The 21,705-nt window shown below is 37.3% G+C and overlaps 1 protein-coding gene across 4 annotated transcripts in view; it reads left to right on the plus strand.

The window, feature by feature from the left end:
* RAP1GDS1 (Rap1 GTPase-GDP dissociation stimulator 1) overlaps window positions 1–21,705 on the plus strand; it is a 90,927-nt gene that overhangs the window by 15,554 nt on the left and 53,668 nt on the right. For 3 of the 4 annotated variants that reach the window (XR_011150544.1, XM_069013124.1, XM_069013126.1), the window contains exon 2: window positions 16,563–16,673. Coding sequence is in view for 3 of the 4 variants with exons in the window: in XM_069013124.1 (XP_068869225.1) it covers window positions 16,563–16,673 (111 nt within the window). In the remaining variant the exon portion in view is untranslated. The remainder of the gene's footprint in view (window positions 1–16,562; window positions 16,674–21,705) is intronic. The other variant, XM_069013125.1, reaches the window with a different exon arrangement.

Genomic DNA, 21,705 nt, shown 5'->3' on the forward strand with positions numbered 1-21,705 from the left:
TATTCATTAAAATATCAGCATATCTACAGTAATTAAAATTGACAACAGCTTTTGGCTTATGCATAATGTACACATTTACTCCATGAAACATCTCTAAGTTTTTACCCCTTGTGTAAAAGTGTGACAACTTCTGAACTATTGTTTTCTCTTCTTCCCCTTTCTTCCACTTTCAAAGGACCAATTATAATGGCGAACATAAAAGTTTCAGGAAAAAGAAAACAACCACAAAACTTAGTAGGAGAGGGATTCTTACCTCCACTGTGGTCCCTTTGTGGCTGGCATCTGTGGGAGTTTTATATGCTGAGCGAGACAAATTTCGTTGGTGTAAACACTAAACATACGATATAGAAAGGATTGTGCTGTTCCTTAATGTTTGGTGCAAGATGCCAAGTGGAGGATGGGCTAGGGCACATTGTTGAAGTTTTTCAGACTATTGACAGACCATTGCAAAGATTCTTAGTACCTCTTGACTATTTAGCAGTCCATAAATAACTCCTAAGTGCACTCAGTTATGCCAAAGGCTGCAACATCCTCGCTACATGCAGGAGCTGGTCAAAAAAATCATGCTGTGTTTTGACTGCTGTTCTCTGTCTTCCTTCTGAAGTATCACTGCTTCTTTCATTCCTATTGGCAAAAGGACTGGCAGCTGATCAGTAGCTCAGTCCTCCTAAGAGTCTGTATAAAATAAATACCATGAATATCCTGAAATACTGCAGCGGCAGTTTCTCTATAGATGCCTGGTTAGGGGCAGACTGCATTATGCGTATGCTCGGGGTTTTAGGTGCTGGTTTCCAGCGTGGCATTCAGAACCCTGAGCCAAGAGTTCTGGCTGTGTAAATAAAAAGTGCTTGGAGAATTCAGAATAGGATGAACCACCAAGCTCAGTGGGAAATCACCCGTAATTAATATGCATGCCATTTTCTGATCAGCATGATTTCTGCCTTAAGCCCAGGGCTTGAAATTATTTCTTAGAGCTGGATGCCTGCATGTTTTCTAAGAAAGTTTGAAACCTTTTTTCTCTTCAAATGAGAATGGAGGAAGAGACACAACCGGGTTACCACCTTTGCCTTCCTTGGGACAGGCACGTGTTTATGCAGCAAAGAGCTCCAAAAGTCCAAGCTTTTCCTCTGCCTGAAATTGAAGCTGTACCCTCAAATTAACCAGGATATAAGACCTAATAGTGGTATGTGTTCATAGCCTGTTAGTTAAGTCATATTTTTTAAAAGGTGAAGGGTTTTAGTTCCAGCACTTTTTCCTGTGACTGTTAATTTGTTTTATGCAATGACTGTTTAATATAGAATTATAGAATTGGCTGAGTTGGAAGGGACACCAAAGGTCATCTAGTTCCAAGCCCTCTGCCATGGGCAGGGACACTTTTCACTAGAACAGGTTACTCAAGCCCCATCCAATATGAAATATATCTCAACAGAAGAAGTAAGAGGTGTTTCAGTGCTCACATGAAAAATACAAAAATCTGATTTGAGTATGTTTTGGAGAAATTTTGTTTAAATCCTCTCAGGCAGAGAATAGCACTTGGTTTGTTTTTATGTTCACACTAATGTGCAAAAGGCACTTTCACATTTTTGCCATGTGCTTTGTGTTAGAATCTTTCTCCCAAATATTCTTTTGTTGCCTGTGTGTACAGGGCACATTTGAAGCAGGGCCTAGAAGAGCCATATCCTCAGAGATACCAATAAGACTAATGTATGAATTTGGTTATTAAGCTGCCTGAGAGAACTAAGAGTTCTGGATTTGGGCTTAAGCAAAATGCATGTGAAACTTAAAAGGAAAAAAGGTTATATTTCTCCAGAATCTGATGTCTGGTGAATGAGTCCATGGGAGGTAGGCTTCCTGCAGTCATCTCTGCATATAAAGCTGATTTGTTTCCTCCCCTGTGATTTAAGGATCAGTCAAGATGTTCATGGTCATCAGAGGGATAAATGTCTCTGAGAGTACAGTGGGCATTCTTGATTTGGGGACATAGCACATGCAGCTGTATTGAATTGACACAGATCCTTGCATCCCTTGTGAAATGTATCCCAAGGACTTCTTTGTACTTCCCATCTGCCCTTCATCCTTCAGACCTGCACATTGTGTGCAGAACCCGAGTCCTTTCAGTTTCTGTCAATATGACTCTTTGCCTAGTCTGAGAGATGGTTATTAAGCGGTGAAAGCAAAGCACTCCTTCGCTTTGCACACAGTCAGATCCTGCTTGTGGGGGAAGCAAATGACTTGCAATTTAATGTAGCAAGTGGCATTTTGCAGAAATCTTTTGTCTTTAAAAGATATAGTTCTTTTCAAAAAGAAAAAAAGTCTTCCTTGCCTTTTTTATTGAGCTTCCTGTAAATATGTGTCTCTTGGGAGCATTTCACTTGTTTTTGGGATGTTGCCCAAACACAGTTGATTGAATGGGGGATTAATAGTTTAATTAAGAGTTCTGAGATTTAAGACATAGAAAGTAGCCTTTTCTTTTGGAGGTTTTTAGCCCTGATGTGCGCTGTCAGATTTTCTCTTTTCAAAACCATATTTTCAGTGGATACCTATTGCATTGTCTCATTCATTCAAATGTTCATCATAGTGATTTGAAGTAATACTTGAGGGCTGTAACACTGAGATTGTGATTTACCCAGCTGTGCCCATGTACTGTAATGTGCTGCCTCAGAACATCGGTGTCATGTTTACTGCATTGTCACTCTTCTATGAATTTTACTAAATAAAGCTCTTAAAGGCTGTGCAGAGGTTAATGATCACTTGTAACTACAGCAGTCATGCAGAATACTAGTGGGGTTTGTGGAAATCTTTATTTAGAATAGGGTTATATTGAGCAGTTTGTGCACCATTTTAATTTTGCTATCTGATTCTGCTTTTATGTCAGTATTACATGAAAACTCAGTTGAATCCTTTTCCTTTAGAGAGGATCTGAGCTGATCCTATCACTGCAGTGTTTTTATTGATGCTCTATACCCTATGGATTCCCAGGTGAAAATAAATAACTGCATTAATAGGCAACTATTTATCTCTAGAAGGATTAACCACAGATGTCTGTTAATCTTAGTAATACCAGGCTTAAAGCCATACATGATATCTATAAAAGCAAACTAAAAACTCTAGAGTACATTTTGGTCCTAAAAGCTTATAGACGAATGATGCTGACAATGTAGCCTTCAGTTTGTGATATGTGGGCACTGCAATCTGCCTACAAAGTGCATATTGTTGATTTGGCGCCATTTTAGTAATTTTTGCTAAACTGCTAAATTGCAGGATTAGTGGCATTTCACCAACTAAGAAGCAAGGCTTTCCAAAACAGACTTAATTTCCTTTGTATCCTTCATCAACATTAGAGAACATTAAAAGCCTTTTTCTCCAAGGCATGAGGAGACTGTCACACGTCTATTGGCCCTTTGGTGGTCAAAGGGAATTTTTCAATTACAGGTTTTAACAGTTGTGTGTTCAGGTAGAAAAGTGCATTTTTATTTGATAGTCTTTCCCTTTCTTTCCTCCTTGGGACAAAAATGCTTTGATGAAAGTAACATTAGGCAGGATAATGCAGGCAAACAAGTACTTACAACCATATGAGTGTATAATTGTAAGACATTTGTAAATAAAAGGGTTGAGAGGCACTTACTAGATTTGCAGGCAACCTGTTTCTAAGAAACTTTCACTAAAAACCTAACAATAATACAAATGGCAGGTCACTTCCACTAGGAACTTATTTGTACATACTCATCATATTCAGTGTATTTTCAGGGCTAAAATTTTCATGCATGTTTGTAATTAAAAATAGGCTTGTAATTATCATGCAGTTTGTAATTAAAAGTAGGGACTTTTTGGGTAATTTGGGGGAAAAATAAATAAAACCAAATTAAACACAAATTTTGAAGCCCTCTGAGACCAACATAAACAACTATTAAGACTTCATATCTAAGGCATATGTACCCTTTGGAACATCATTGTGAAGTCCCCCAGTCTGACAAGATGCAGAGGCTGCAATTCAGCCTTCTGCTGGGATAGAGAACTGGGGGGAAACTGTATGTTTCCATAAAAAGATAGCTGCGGGGATGAGTGTAGTAGATCAGCTGGTTTAGGATATGTATCTTGTCAAGAGGGAAAATGGAACTTGCATGAGTGTTGTTGCATAAGAAAATGCCTTATGTCTTTTTAATTAGGAACCACTAAGCTAATTTAATTGCTACCTTTTAAAATTTATTTTATATTTATATTTCTGTGTTAAACAAATGACCTTTATAATTCTATCAGGGTAAATACTTACTTTCCTTGCTGAGATTTCACTGAACTGTGCTGTGTGAGCCCTCAAGCTTTTCAATGTCTGATACCTGTTCTGTGTCGGACGTCAGAAAGGTTTCTCTCGGAGCTGACATGCAAAGGGGACTCTTTCAGCACCAGATGCTGTGGTAGCAGCTGCCACAAAGAAACTCAAGTTGATAGCTGGATTAGGAGAAAATGGGTTGCTAGAGTGTTCTGATCAACCTTGAATTTAAAATTAGCTGCTTGAAGGTCCAACAAACAAGACAATTTCTTTGCCTGGAAAAGGACCGGGAAATTCAAGTTATTAACTGATCAAAATGTAGGATTTCAGACCAGAAGTACAAAGGAGATTCCATAAATTATGTATTTCAATTACATCTTTATTTAAGGTGCCAAGATACCTTTAAAAATATAGCATTTTGTTTATGCTATTTAAAAATAGCATTAAACAAAAGAAAAATACATCACACAGAATATAAGTAGAAACATCGTTATGTTCTTAGATCTATAATAGTCTTTCCTCCAATCTTCACAGCTTTTCCTAGATTAGTCTCTATTTTCCACTGCTCAGACCCATTTTATTTTCTGTAGTAGATTGCTCTTTGGGTTCTAATCATACATGTTATAGCTTTGAAGATTGGAGTAGCTTGTTTTAATTAAGTCCAGAGTAAAGAATTGAAAGAGAAAGTCAGAGCCAAGATCTTTCTAGTCAGATCCTTTCCAAAACTTCATTTGGTTGAATTGCCCACAAATTAATTAAAACAACAGTAAAAATACTCTATATTTTTACAGGTTTATTCCCTTTATTATCTCACTGCATGTCAGGACCTTAGAGTTTATGCAGATGTGTAAGACTACTCAGTTACCCATCATTAAATAGTGACAGAATTGGACCCTTACATGTATACTGAGTGCTTATCCTACAGAGATTTAAGATACAAATTGATTCACTTAACTTACGGATTTTATACTTGATTCAGTTAAAAGATGTTGAGGAATAGGGATGAGGAGAGAGCATTGCTAAACCACTTCTTGTAAGTGAAATAGCATTCTTGTCTGACTGTGCATTTCTCGCATCCCAGATCACTGATCCTTGAGCTGACAGTCTGGTGGGTCATTCCGTGTTGTTTCACCTGTCCCTTTTGGGTCAGTATTATGCAGAAGTGAAGGACCAACATTACCCCTGCAAGTCTTGCAACATTTTGAATCCTCCCTGATAGTTTGGCTATTGCAATGATAGTTGAAGGCAATAGACCAGGCCAAGCAAATTCAGTGTTATGTGTTTATGATTTACACAAGCTCAACACATGGACTAATAGCTTCACACAAAAAATGAAGTCACTGGGGACATCACCTAATAGAGCCTCCTGTGACAAGCTGGGTAATTTTGAAGCTAGATCAGGTCACTCAGAAGGTTTTTTTAATGGGGGATGGGGTTATTTTGCAAACCAATTTTGGTTTTCCAATACAAATTTGAATATAAATTACAGTGTGAAATTTATTTTTATGTATTAAGTACACACCATTTATCACAACGTCGAGAGAATAAATCCAGAACTGATTTTGGCACTGAAAGATACGCAGATAATATACACTGAGAATAGTCTCCATCTGCTGCTGAAGTCTCTCTCATTGCCCACAATGGTTCTTGGGATTTCTTTCCCTGTGAAGATTTTTGTCAGTGAACATTTCTTTAGCTTGCTGTCTACTGAGACTTTAGCTCCCTGTCCCCTACTCCCATTCTGTTGGCTCTGAGCAGGCTGAGCAGATTCTTACTATGTTTGCTGTTTTAGAAAAACCAGGCACCAAGTTTTCACTTTCACTTTGTATTTGCCTAATAAGGAACTTGGAGCAGCAGTAGACTGAACAATCCTAAATGTTAGAAAAAAACGTATAACCCAAGCAACACCCCAAAGCAAAACCTCAGCAGTTTATTTTCAAGGTTAGTTTCAAGATTGCATACAAGTAAACTTGTTAGAACCTAGCCATCTGTATACTATTAGGTGCATATTTGACAAAAAAAAAGGTAAATAAAAAAGCTGTTAAATGACTCTTGAACATTCAAACAGCTTAAAAGCTCTTTGTGTGGTAATGTTGGCACAGCTCCTAAGTGACCAGATGGAATTTTATTAACAGCCAGCAGGACAAGGGCTGAGATTTTGTTTCTTAACTTACTATTTTTGAAACACTTGTAGAGGATGTGTCAGAAAGCTTGATGTACTTTCCTACTACGCAAAATTACACATATACCTTCCCTTAATGCAAAGATGAAGACTGCTTCAGAGGTTGTCATTTCTGTAACATAGATAAGAAGAGTTATGTATGGTAATTTAGGTATCACAACTTTTTGTGAATTTCAGAAAGGTGTTTTTCTATACAATTTATACACAAATTTATATACAATTTGTGGTCATATTAAAGGCAGAACTTAGAAGCAGGCTTTCTGAAAAATAGACTCAAAGAATGTATTTTATAGAAAAAGAACAAAAAATAACAAAGTGTTAAAAAATTACTGATATCAGTAACCACTGACAGTAGTGATGTCAGATTCCCGTTTAAGAATTCTGGTAAATGTATTAAGACCATGTGAATTTATGTGACTCCTTCTTTTCTGGCATCATCATGGATTTATTTATTGTCAGTAAGAAACACCTGAAAACCGAGAATCTCACTTGTCTCCAGTAAATCACAGGATGACAGTCCTACAGGGAGCAGCTGAAGGACCTGAGGTTGTTCAGTCTGGAGAAAAGAGTAAGAGGAGACCATATCACTCTCTACAACTCCCTGAAAGGAGGTGTAGCAAGGTGGGGGTTGGCCTCTTCTAGGTAACTGGGAAAAGAGGAAGTGGCCTCAAGTTGTCCTGAGGAGGCTCAGGTTGGATATTAGGAAAAATTTCTTCACTGAAAGCAAGAAAAGGCTCCCCAGAGAAGTGGTAAAGTCACCATCCCTGGAAGAAAATGAGTGGATGTGGCACTTTTCAATATGTTTTAGTGGGCATGGTGGTGTTCAGTCAGAGGGTGGAGCCAATGATCTTGGAGGTCTTCTTCAGCTTTAATGAGCCCATGATTCTGTGACCTTCAAACCAGACAGTTTAAAAGAAAAGAAACAAAATCTGTAACATTCTGTGGGCTCATGGTTCACCCTATTGCTTTCAGGTGCTTTGTTTCCATATTTAAGGTTTTCAGGGAGCTCATGATAGCTATAAGAATGCTGTGTAGTCAGAGATCAGTATTTCATAACATCTGACAGAAGAACACTGATGTGACATACAATTAGAGCCTGGGTATCTTACCCAGACAAAATTCTCACTGTTGCTGGTGAAAAATGTGCCTGAGGGCTTTATACAGAATCAAATCCTGTATTTGTTCAGTAACTCAAGCTGGTATCATAGGTATAGTTATGACAGATATTGCACTGTGTGCTCGTATTGTACAGTTGATATGCACTTTCTTGCAGAGGGTAGGCCAAAGACCAGAACCAGAGCTTGTTGAAGTCAAAGAGAATTTTTCTCAGTCCTGGAACTTCGTATCCTCACCTTTGTATTGCCTGATTTTAATTTATTTATTTATTTATGTATTTGTTTTTATTTTTAGGCTCAGTAAGAAGAAAAAGTAATTTTAACTTGTTTATCCAAAAAGCTAACAGTAGAGTAAGCTTGTTAGATTGATTAGGAATGTATACTTGAAGTCTAAATTGTTGTCCCACATTGTAATATCCTACAAATGTCCCTCAGACTAACTTCTAGCATTACTTAAGGTTATTTTGTTGCTTAATAAACCATATTTTGTATAGAACTTGGAAAAAGTGCAGAGAATTGGCAGCCTCGTTAAATTATGCAACAAAAGAAATCGGTGTTCTAATATAGTAAGGGAAATAATTTTTTAAAAAATTAAAAAGCTCTTTAGGAAGGTGTTTTCCTCTTATTTGTTTGTGTAATGTCTAGATTGGCATTTTTAGTCAGCTAACTTGAGTCACATTAGGATCAAGACTTTTAGAGTAGATACAGTCAGAAAAGGTTAGACACAGTAATGTAGGCAAAGATCATCTCAAAGAAAAGATAAAGCTGAAAAAGCTTGATACATTTCTTTTTAAATGGGATGTTTCTAGACTGTACTGTTTCTGTAGTTTGATTTTCTTCTGTTTGTTTTCTAGCACCTGTTCTCTGTTCTTGCTGTCTTGGCTTGACAGAGTGACTCTTACTAGATTAAAAGTGCTTCAGGCAGAAATCATCTGGAAGAGCAAAAAAGGAAAAGAAGACAAAAGAACATAATAAATCACCTAAAATAAATCAGAAAAGAGCCAGTAGAGAGATGCAAGTCCTGCTAGCTGCATGTGTGTGTGCATGTATAGACACATGCAGGCATGCAGCTTGTCTCTTCTGTACTGCTCCACATGGTGGTTACATGTAATAGAGCATTGTAGGGAATGATAGGTTTGATTTGTATTAAGGTTACTCCTTTTTTTCCAAGATCCTGTTTCAGTCATTTACTGACTTTTCAGAAAGAGCTATATTCTATTCCAAGTGTCTACTTTAGGCTGTCCATTTTAATTTGCTTGATGAATTTTTGTTTTAGCATGAGCAAGAAACAGGTTTGAGCTATTGTCTGAAGTAACAGTCATTTTGGTCCTGTTGTTTTTCCCCCACTAAATTTTTTTCATTCTGTGCATAGGGCAGGCAGTAATCTGGAATAATCTGGTAGAGGAGACCTTCTCTTGCCTTTTATGTTGCAGTACTTTGAACCCGTGTCATAAACTAAGCAGGGTGGGCATGTATAGAGAAGCATTTATGGATGAGTGTTCCCACAAAGAACTGGATTCCCTTCTGCCCCATGTGATACCTGACACTTTCCCGATACCTGCCCATGGTGTGTTGGGGTCTGCTTTATGGAAGTGCTGAGTGTAATCTCTATCTGCTTCTGAAGACTCCTAAAGAATCCAGAGTGTGTAGTAATTCTGGAACCTGAAAATCTCATGTTGGAAACCCCACTTCCCACGCAGATACTTTTAACCCTAAATTTTCAGTTCTCCCATTCATTTACACAGTGCATTGCTTCCCTTGTACTTTATAAATACCTTCTGAAAGCAAGCACATTCATATCTTTGAAGCATGATGACATAATGTAATGATAGTAACTTTATAATTGCCAGTGAGAAAGGAAGCCATCCTGCATTTTTTCATAGTATCTGGTAAATAAAAGGAGAACCACTTGCCAAGAAGGAGGATATGAGAAGACATTCAGCTGTTCTTTGACAGAACATTTGTCCTGAAAGAGAGAGGTATCCCTTGGATAAAACAGTATTCTTCATGTGTACATCCTGGCATGCACTGTATTGTATGGTAAATATTTTACATGGTGAAATGCATGTGGGTTGATTTAATTCTGGAACTCTGTGTGTTGTTTAAAACTGTTTTGGTCATATGACTCAGTGAAGATCAGGCACCTGGAGAAAAAAAGCTATGCAAAAATACAATGTGCAAATAAAAATGCAGTCTTGTCAGTTAAATTGTAATTCTTTACAAATTGGTAGCCATCTTGATGGTTTTTTCAACTACTGCTAGTAATGAAGTACCAAAAAAGTCTTTCCATAAACTGAGAGCCTAATTATTTGAAATTATTCCTTTTTCTGTCATTAGGTGATTTTTTAAATGAAATTTATCCACTACAAATTCCCTTTATCAAGCATTTTCTATTAAATGAAAAAAAATCTGTTTAATTCTTCTTCTAGGACTGATTTTAAGCAAAATCTTTTAGGATGTTTTTTAAAACAGTAAAGTTATGTTGATTTCACTGAATTTTGATTGGTTTCTTTAGGCCTTAAGATAATTCCAGATCTGCAGTGTTTAATTATGAAATATAAAGATACCTAAATCTGTACCACGTTTTCCTAGGAAAGAGAAAAAAATCTTCCAAGGTTCTGCAAAATCTTCTGAAATATCATTCTTACAGTCCAGCCTTTGCAAGTCATGATTTAAGTAATAGGGGATCATTAACGAGCAGAAGCCAATAACAACAGCTACAGATCCATGTACCTTGCCATAGTGTAAATATATTTTTTATATTAGAATCTACTGTTTATCTGTGACTACAATAAAAATAATACATGAAATTAGTTTCAAAGATATCAAATGTCCTCCGGGGGGGAATAAAAAGCAAACAGAAAATTCTGCATTGGCAAGAGATTCCAAGTGTACCAACTGCTGGCTGATGCCCCTTCGTTTAGGTTTCTATCCTGATTTTCAATATGGATTGACTAAGTAGCTGTTTGTGTGTATAGGCTGACCTGGTAATTACCAAAACTAATTAGGTAGCTTAGTGCTCAAGTGGCAGTGAGTCATCGTGTGTCAGTACTTTCAGGTAATAAAAATGAAGCCCCATGTCAGAAGAACAGATGCAGAAGCAAGTGGATAAATGAAAGAGTAACAAGTCTCTAAGACCAGATGGCCTATATCTAAGATTCAGAAAGTGTTTAAGAATGAAGCAGCTGAACTGTTGTCAAAAATAGACACTCTCATTAAAATTAGTTACTATGCTAGAAAAGTAGAGCAAATGTACCTACGTAAAAAACAGGTTGCAGAAGGAGCCCTGCAGTGAATGATCCATCATTATATCCCTGGAACTAGAAAATTTGTTGGGGGAAAAAGTATTAACACACCTCAATGAACATGGCAGGACTGAAACAGGCCCCTGTTTTTTAAAAGAAGTTATTTCCTGATTAAGATGTCGATCTTGTCTGCCTGTACCAGGTCTTCTGACATTACTAATCAAAAACTAATTCTTCACTTCTGCCCTCTGACAGCATATAGGTACCTCCTGATTAGATGCCAGTTTTAAAAATTTCCTGGATGGGCTAGGAGCAAATAGTTGTCTGTAATGATGGTTTTGGGTGGTTTGACAGAAAACACTGTACACTTGGGAGCACTTGAGGGCAGCTGCTACAAAGACAGGAGGGGATGGAGTATTTTTTTGCAATGGGTTAAATGTGAGAACAAGATTCTTCTGTCCTCAAACTCTGTATCTGGAGCATTTTGCATGTCAGTGTGAACATTGTGTGGGAGTAAGTATCTTCTGAAAAATTATCCAAGAGGAAGTGTCTCAGTTTATATAGGTTCAAAAGGGACCTGTACATTTTTGCCAGCTTATTCGATGTTCTGGAAGCTAAAGGGCTCTCATAATTTTGTGCCAGTCTTCTGTTTTCTTTGGGGAAGTAGCATCTGGGGTCATTAAAGACCAAAATTGTGCTACAGATGTCACCAGCTGCTGGGCATTCTGCTGCAAAAAGTAATTCAGGCCAAATATACAAATCTCACCCAAATGGGTTATGTGTCTGATCTTTGTGTCAGATTCTCAAATAATATCACCTCAGAATACACTTTTTGTCAAAAACAGCTGTGGTGAGCCTGGGGTTGGTTGCCCCTATGGGTTAGTTTGGACTGAAATTCTAGTAAGTTCAAGTCTGTACAAGAAAATGAAGTGGTTTCTGCAGTCTAGCCCATGTGCATGTACGCACTTATATTTTCAAGACATTTACGCTATTATAACACACAGAGACCCATAAAATGGCACCATTCCTTCTGCTCAGTTTGACGTATCATTGTTTCCTGAGAGGCAGTGGAACAGACTCCAAATGGTCAGATGTTAATACAGCCACCATCCCTGCAATAGCAGGACTGCTCAAACTTCATTGTTTATCTGATCAGCATGTTTCAGTATGTCTCATTCCATTATCTATTAATTTTGAATTCCTTATCTGTTAAGTTGCATGTATAATGTAATGGACTCTTTAAAAACAACAGTCTACGAAGTGTCAGTCAAAAGATACAGTCAGTGTTAATGATACGTTCAAAGTCTTAATTTTGTAGAGAAAATATCTATACTGGAAAAAATGTTATATGAAAAACAAACAGTCTAGAGAAAAGCTGACCATCTAAGTACTCAGCTAAGACATTCTAAATATTTTATTAACATCACTCTTGGAAATAGGGCTTTTCCTGTGATTTGGGTGAAGATGCTGTGGACTCAGAGCAAAATTGGCGAGTTGGTTCTTACCCTCAGAAGCTGCATTACTAGAAAGACTATTGGGTGCCTTGTCAAACTTTTTGCCGTCTAACCACCACTCCCGTGGCCCTGACCCTAAACAAAGCTGATCAACTACCAAATTTTTACTAGCTGAAAGAACAGTTCTTCTGTATAAAACAAATCAGTGACTGCAAATAGGAATGAGTCACAGAAAAGCTCTCAGAAAAAAAGAGTACAGTGAAATGAAATGAAGTATTAAAACATTCACTAATGCTAGTTTCTGACTAATTTTCTCCATAAAAATGCCTGCATGAGAGATAGCAAAAGGCTGCAAGAGATAGTAGTAATACTGTGCTACCGAAAAGCAATGTGGGCAATCAAAGTGTTTAAACTGCCTCATTTTTATGAGTGTTTGTGCAGGAGTAGTTGGTGAAAACAAAATGCAACCGTAGGTGGAAGGGGCCAGACAGGTGTGACAGCTCTTGGCAGACTCGACTTCCTAATTTACCAGTCTGTAACATTAGGATATATAGGATTAAGGTCTATGGGATTCAGAGCTTTTTGTCCAGATAAAATAACTAATTTTTCTGAAAGCAATATGGTAAGCCAGATGTAAGTATGAGAGACTCCCTGTGCTTAGGGTCATCAACAAAATAGTTGATACTTTTGTTGAACTTCAGACTTGATGCCTCACAAACACACAACATGATACCACATTGTTGATCAGCTGTACCACAGGGACATTACTAGCCAATTTTTACCTTTACCATCGTAATCTTGCCCCCTTAGATCTTCCTAAGTCATGTGAGCTTTCACATGACTTGCATGTTGACAAAATGTACCTACTCATGTTTCTCGGATACTCACCCAAAAAAATTCCTTACATTGCTTTTATTCAGTGGGGGTTTGTTGCTGAGAATCTGATCAGCCTGTGCAGCAATAAGCCTGGAAACAGCCTCTGTAGATGGAGAGGAAGACACACAAAAGTAAGCAGGAGATGATTGCAAGAAAACAACAGGGGGTTTTGTAGTTGGAAGAGAAGCGTTTGCAGCTTCTTCCCTAAATGATGGGTTTAGGACAACTGTGAAACAGCAGGAGTCGGGAAGCTTTGTGTGATTATATGGTGAGAGCCCTCTGAAACACTACAGCACTTCTCTCTGAATATCCCTGTCAATGTCATCTCGTGCTATAAGGGTTTGTTCTTTTCAGGACAACGAAAGAAAAAAAGATTAAAAAGATAACCAAACCTCTGAATCTGGTGAAGATGTGTTTGCACATGTCCAAGATTCTTGGGTTTCAAAAGTAACTGTTTCTTTCAAGGTATCAAGTCAGTTTAGAAAGGAGACAGACTAGGACAGAAAAAAACAAAGTGAGCAAATAAGTTCTTTCTTGAAGGATGGTTTCTTCCCTCTGTGCTCTTGGCCTTCTGACATTGTGTCAAGAGATCTGTTGTTTCTACAGTATTCCTATTTTGTTTTCTTCTTTAGCACAGTTCGATTAAGTATCAAGCTGCAAGAAGTTCAGAGTTGTAGGCTTATTAGAAAATCATAGATTATTGTAATTTATTTTCAAAGCACATTTTATGCATATGGTTTCTAAATTAATCTCTACGTTATGTTATTTTAAAAATACTCACAGCCCCCAAGTATACCTAGTGGGATGGCAGTTTGGCACACGGTGCAACATAGTTTCATAAGATATTTTAAAAGTAGTATGGCCACATATATACCATTGCCACAAGTGCCCACTGATAGTTGAAGTGCGTTTAAAGTTGCAGTTAAATGTCCGTGTATGTCAGTGGGATGTGCACATGCTTGGTACCATGAAAAATTGAGCTGTTTGTCCTAGGGAATGAAATATTTGGATAGTCACATTTGAACAATTTTGCCCAAAATGCATAATTTTGCATATCATCTGTAATTGTGTAGTATTAGAATAGTGGAGTTTCCCAAGGAAAACTTCCCATGGCACTGAGCAGAAAGAGGAGGTAGGAAAATAGACTGGAGAGACTTTCCTAATGCTATTGCAGGTTCTGATATGGCATGGGTGAAAGAAGTAACAAGTATTTGATATAAAGCACTCATCTCTGCTCAGAAGAATGAAATAATAAGTGGGATCTTGTGATTTATTGAGCACAAGTGAAGTAGAAGACGATGTAAGAGAGAAATAAAGTCTGGGTGTGCTCTCTGACAATAGTCTCTGTTCACAGTCTGCAAAATCTGGTGTGACAGTGAATTTCTTATCTTTGCATTTTCTTTTTCCCCGGATTATAGGAACCCTTGCTTTTTATATATATAGTAGATTGAGTCTTCTTACTGTAAATGTTGCTATAGCTTCAAAGTTAAGTGCGTGAATATACAAGGAGATGAGATGCCTGTAAGGAGGGAAGAGAATTAGTGCTGTATTAGCAGAAAACTGAAGAGAAGAATATGAGAAGGAGGCAGGTGAAGAAGGGATAAGAGGAGGTGGAATGCACAATATTAATTGTAGTACTGGGGCTGGTCGTTGAATACCCTACACCTGTGACAATTGACAGTGGTACCTCCTGAATAATGTTTTTAAGCAATGAGACTTTGCAGTACATGTTCAACTTTATGTTGGCTAAATGTGATTCAAAAAGAGTACTGCAGTAAGCCTGTTAGAGAGTAATGTATGAGGGGGAATAAAATTTAGGGTTTTTTTCCCTGATAGCTTGTTCCAGAAGGTGGCAGTTCAGCATAGTGAGGAGGTAGTACGGAGGAAGCTTTTTAAGATCTCGAGGAGCCACAACCAAGCCAAAAGGCTTTTGCAGAGTTGCCAGCACGCTGCTGGCTGTCTGCATTTAGGACTACTGACACTCCTGGCTATAGTAGTTTTGCTAAGAACATGTTCATCACCGAATAGACAAAATAACTGCCTCATCATAGAGACATATAATCAATTTCATACATAAATACTGAGCACTTCAAAATTAAGTATCTTACCTTTATCTCTATGGGATATTGAACTACAAAAGCATATGCTAATAAAAACTGGAGGTGGAACAAAAGCCACAGCTTTGGCTGAGAAGCAAAGCAGCTCCAGGAGTGAGATTCTGCCCTCTTCATGAGATGCCTGTTGTGTCTCCACTCCTTTCCTTTGCACCATCCCATATGTAGGCAAGTGAGGAGGAGGCAAAGCACAGCAGGTGCCAGCTCACCTGTGAAGGAGGCTTCCTACGCTGGTGTGAAACTCTAAGGCAGCACTGGCTGCCAGTCAGGCTCAGAAGATACCAGTGATGCATTGAAAAGAAACTCCACCTATGGCTGTGTTGGGCTTTTGTCAAGGCTCTTCGATCAGCCACTGGGAACAAAAGACAGTGAGACGCTACTTAACATTATTTGTTTTGAGTAACACTTTCTCCTTACTGTCAGAGTTGGCATGGAAACTGAATCAGCACTCATTTTTAGAAGAATAGTCCATTCAGAGTGAGGTTAGTCATCAGTGGGCTTACCAGAGGCTCAGGCTGCAGCTGCCAGCACTTAAACCTTGCTCTTGAGTAGATAGAATCCTCAAAATGATAACAATCACACTACCCCAGCGTAGGGGTAGATAGGTGTCTTTGAGAACGATGTAGTGTCATTTGCATTTGGGTGGTGGTGGGTTTTTTTTAAAGAGGGAAGAGTTAATTACCTGAAATCCACAACAGAACTTTCTTATTTCAAGAAGATGCCATCTGTTTTTATGGTTCAGTTGAATTTAAAGAGTTAACACAATTCATATTAAGAATGATGCTTGTAACATTGTGGTGGAAAATGGCATAATTCTTAAAAGGCTGTAAGCTTAGCACTAGGCATCTGTGAATAGTCAAGATGGAAGCCTACACAGCATGCAGAAATTGGCATTTTCAATTACTTTGCCTCTCTTGATGAAGAAGATAAGATATGCTTATTTCCATTCTATTTTATTCCCACGCACAAGGGGAGAAGCAAAGAAATGGCTGCTGGTTTTCTGTACCAGCAAGGCTGAGAAAATACTGATGGATAAATTGCTGTTCAGTGGCATTTCATAAAGCAACTGCTGTGACATCCTGTTTTCAGATGCAAAATGATAAATGTATATATAAATTTGAAATTTAATATAATAAAATAATAACCTTTTACTCCTGGCTTTTTGTATCTTCAGAACACAGACCATACATGTCTTATTCATTGATACAGGAACTGTTTACATTATACTAACTATTTACATTCAAGACTATAGTGTTGTTACCCAATTGATGAGGACACTGATTCCTTTTTTTCTTTTTTTTTTATCAAGCAGATAATTTAAGTGAAGCCCTGAAAAAGCTGAAGATAACATCCACTGACAGCACAGCAGATAGCTTGGAGGGATGCTTGGACTGCCTGCTTCAAGCTCTGGCACAAAACAGTAAGTTGTATGGACCTTTCAAATTTTAAATCATATGAGATCAGCAAATTAAAATGTGGTAGAAAGACTTGACTCAAGCAGTAAGCTGCTAGATTGGCTCTCTTGAGTTTTGTGGGTTTTTAACCCATATGTCTGTAACATTCTAGTAGCAACAAACACGATGAAGGTAAATACCTGAATATTTGGAACAGCTGTGGTCTGTTCCTTTTTCCAAGATGAAGTAGCACAATTATTTTTTTAAATTGATCATTCAAGAAAAAAGGAACAGAGATGGAGAAATAAGCCTGATAAGATGGGGGGAACGATAAGGGAGCTGCTTGCTAATTCTGGTTGAAAGAGTGTAGTTTCCCATTTGTAATGTATTTCTCCTCACACTTCTGATCACAGATTTCTTAATTCCAGGAGTTTCAGTTAGCAGAACTAGGCTGGATATCCAAAGATGGTCCAAGTTTGATATATAGTATGGTGAAAATAATATCAGAATGGAACAAGATGTCATTTTCACCACAGACTTTAGAATGCTTGTCCTCACTCCCAGTAGACAGAAAGATAAGGTAAATGAAGACAGTTTATAAGACTTTCCTGAGTTTAACTTTCTTGGTGCTTCAGATCGTGCCAGAAGAAAAATGTGTACAGTTTCAGGTTGAAAAATTTCTCAAGATAGGTACAAGCCATGATTAAAAATTATTTATTTAAAAAAGAGTTCGTTCTTTGGAATTATCAATACACTCAGAAGTACATACTATTACTAAGTCTTGTTTTTTTTCACATGATGGTATTCTACAACTAAAGCCTTTTGGATTAGTTGGTGTAAAATACTTCATGAGGTTTTTCACAACTGAATATAAGCACCATCCAGATCAAGTCAAAAATGAATTATAACAGTGTCTGCATTTAATAGTAGTCTGGTTTTAATTCTCATTATTTTAGAAGGCTATATCAGCCAGAATGTAATAATGTCTTTGGGGTTTAGATTAACCATTTCTTGAAGATGCTGAATCATTTTTATTATGGATTTATTTATAAGGTATATCCAATACTTTAATCCAACCTCCAATTGGATTTATTTCCACTACTTTTAAGTCTAATGCTTAAACAATAAGTACTAAAGAGATCGTATGAAAAGTGGCAACTTACTTGTGTAAATAGCAGAGTTTGCTATTTTGCCTATGAAGGTGACACAGCTGTGTCACAGAAGAAATCTGGCAGATGCAAAATAATTTTACTGATGTAACAAACCAGCACAACATCAAACTTACTGATGCTTCTGTGCATCCAGATGACTCTCTTCTATCTCAGTCTAGGGCTTTGCTCTTCCTTCCAAAATCTTTTCTTTTCTAGATTTGTAGCTGCCGTATCAGATAAACAGATTATTAGGATTTTGACCTCTGTCTTTGGGGTAGTTCTAGAAAATTTATTCTCTCCACAGTTTGCCATGCTCTTTGTGTGTAAGTCAGTAACATGGATATAGCCCTGCTGAGCTGGTGCATGATATATATCTGCACATACTTACATTTGCCCAAGATTGAGGGCAACTAAAACAATGCACTGAAAATTAGATGGATCAGATAGGACAGGTTTTTTAAACATTTTGCTGGTAATTTAGGAACTAGAATATCAATTCTGTTTCAAGGGAACTGGACACTTCCATACCTAAGTTTTGCCAAGTTTCTTTGGACAACAGGCTTTAGTTCTCAAGGTTGTCTGATGATCTGGGGAACAGACTTCTGGCTTGAGATAATTTTATGAGAACAGCAGTACATTCAAAAGACTTCAGAAACTGAGGTAAATTGCATATAATAGATTGATTCAACAAATAGATACAGAAACAGCTTTCTAAACACCTTCTCATAGCTCTCATCCATCCAGTTAACATCTTAATATGGATTTGACTGATTGATTTTTAAAGGGTATATTATCATATTTATGATACCTTGTTATGAGATACACTGTACCTTTGTGTCTGTGTATAAATAATTATACAAGAATAATTAGAAATGAAAAATTGTTTATATTAAAGTACCTGTTAATTGTAATGCAGAGATAATTTAAATAATATTTTGCAAATAATTTTTGTGCTCTCTTTTAGCATATTTCCATGTGTATGATTAAATTAAGGAAGTATACATTTAGATTATAGCTCAGTAAATCATCATATTAATGTGAGAGAAAAAAAGCCATGCAAGGAATAGTTTATTTTAAGAGAATTTTATAGGGCTATGATTTTGTTGGGAGTTCATGGTAGTACTGTAAATCACAGAAGTTAAGGTTTTATTCACTGCATTTAGATAAAAATATTATTTTATCTTATATAAAATTTAGTACATTACTGATATGCTAATGCAACCCACTCCCATCTACTGCCAGCCAAAATCAGTAGTTCAGCCCCGTGTTACTACAATAAACTGAGATTTTCAGCAAAGGACAGCTTCAGTTTTGCATACTGCATGTACACATGAATGTTTCAGTGACCATTACACTGTTTTTAATTGCTGTCTGCATGCAACATAGGCTTGTGGCTGCTGCAGAAATGTCAGTTAAATTCTCTAATCTCTAAGAACACAGTGGAAATTATAGTTCCATTTACTCTGCATACAATCCTTCATTATGTTAAAACATTACTTTCTTCTCATATTTTCTGCGGTATAGAAAGAGACGACAAAGTTATGATGAATATTGTAACTTTTTGTTTCTTTCTATGTAACCTGCTGTGTTTTCTTTTGGTTTTCACTCTCTGAGAAGTCTCAAAGCTGATCTGTTGATAATCCTAGACAGGTGTAATGCCCTGGAACATGATACCTCCTGCCTGACTTTAGGAGCTATTCTGCTATTTGTCACACCAGTCAAATTAAGGTGCATGCACACACATATGCTATACTACAGGAGGGTGAGGCAAATATTCAGCTGAGTGTGATAATTGCTGGCAAATATTTGGCAAGCCTAATTCAAATTGTTTTAACTACAGTTTGTCTAGGAGAAAATTGCATAGCTCTCCACATCTGAGATCTGGGTCTGAAAAATCATCTGAAAATCCTGCACAGATGGTTTCCTTAGGAGGCATTGTTTGGAAATATATATTTCCAATATATATTCCTGTTTATTTCCAATAAATATTCCTATTTTATGCAAATATTTTAGTTCTTGTCTGTCACCAGCACTTCTGTCTGAGGCCAGTCAAATATGGTCTAGCTTGTGGCACTAGAGAAAACTGAGGAGGTTAAGATGAAAGAGACAACAATGATAGAAGAATAAGACATAAACATGCATTAGAAATGCTTTAGAATAACGACATACCTCATCTTGTGTGGAGTTCCCTCAGCATTCCCAGTGAAGTTGACTGGAATATCTGGGGACTTTGGAGCCGTAAGGTTGCAGTAACATTAGTTGTGATTCACAGGTAGTGTAAGATCTCCTTTCACCTCTGTGGATCTACCTCATTCACATAAGCTGAGATGCTGTCCACCTTGCTTCTGAAAGAAAAACACAAATACTTGATCTCTCTCCATCTGCAAGCGCTTACTATCTGCTAAACTTCGCATAATTCAGATTTTTAAGGAAAGGCTGGGGTACATGATCCATAAGCATTATTAGCAGCAAAAACCAGATTCAATGAAGAGGTGAAAGTGTACTGCATGCGTTTTCTTTTAACAGCTATGCATTAAAACAAGTTACTTCATTGTCTGCTCCATAGAATCTGGATTAATTCTATACAGACATGGATTGCTGTGTTACTGTCTAGAAAGAATTTTGCTGATCTGGAAGCAGACTGGAAGGAGTGTAGAATGATCATAACAGTCAGAAAAGGCACAAACCTGCTCAAAAGAATGAGTAAGACACGTACTGAAGAGAAGAAATTTGAAAGATCTTATGCTTACATTTCTGGAATGAAGCATATTCTGAAGTATAATTGCTTTATTTTGTATCTTGCACCCAAAGAAAAATATGGGTATGTACTACTATTTGATATTGAGAATAATTGGTTAATTGTCTTGTATAAGGAATTACAAGAGAAAACAATATTGGCCATCATTTTCAATCAGTGTACATGAATTTATACCTGCTAAGAGCCATTACATAAATACTATGCTTATCAAAAAAGTGCACGTATCCTAGGATCCCCAAGTAAAGGTCCACAAGAAAGGACTGCCAGAGAGAAAGAAAGCAAAAAGGAAATAGAGGTTTTCTTTTAAACACCAGGCTCTCTGGGACATAATTATTGCACTAACAACAAAAAAAAGTTACTGCTAGTGCAGACATGCTGTGTTTCAGATACAAGAAGTTATAGCAGACATAAATAACCCAGTTTTGATAAATGAGAAATCTGAAAAATCTGCTGAGAATGGTATTTTTGGCTCTGCTGTACTCAGTGTAAGAGGCTGAAAATGCCCACTAATCCCAGCTTTCAGCACCTGGCTCTGAAAATGTCTGACATGGAGTTGAAGTACGAAGGCTGGCACATGCATTTGAAGTATTTTTTTACATATACTTCTTAGGAAACTAAGAATATGAGTTTACATGTTTGTGTGTAAAAATGGTTAAGCAAAATCACAGCAATAAAGAAAAGCTTAAGCAAGAGGGCAAAGCCCCAGTTTTGAAAAGGATTTAGAAACATTGGAAAGATTTGAAATAATGCACCTTACCTTAAAGATGTGGCTGGCTAAGATGCCCTGTTTCCTACTTGCTGAGCTTTGCTGATACCTGGTTACTCAAAGAACCATCACATGACACATGAAAATCTTAAATTCATGCTTTAAACTGGAAATCTCAGCCTTATTCAAAGGCTACTTTAGCATGTCATTTTTCTTCCCATAATGCACACAGTTTCTTAATAGTATTTTGCTTTGCCCTAAAAGGTATTTTGGCTGTATGCTGGAGCCATGCTTTGTTTAGAATATACTGGCTGTGTTGTATCAGAGAAAATAACATTGTTATAAATTCCTTGAGCAACTTGTAGTAAGCCTTTGCCATCACTTCCCACTCTTCCAGCGTTAGGGTGTAAGGACCATGGGCTCATCCCTCCTACCTGAAGCTT

This window comes from Aphelocoma coerulescens, chromosome 4 (assembly GCF_041296385.1).
Source record: "Aphelocoma coerulescens isolate FSJ_1873_10779 chromosome 4, UR_Acoe_1.0, whole genome shotgun sequence".
NCBI lineage: Eukaryota > Metazoa > Chordata > Aves > Passeriformes > Corvidae > Aphelocoma > Aphelocoma coerulescens.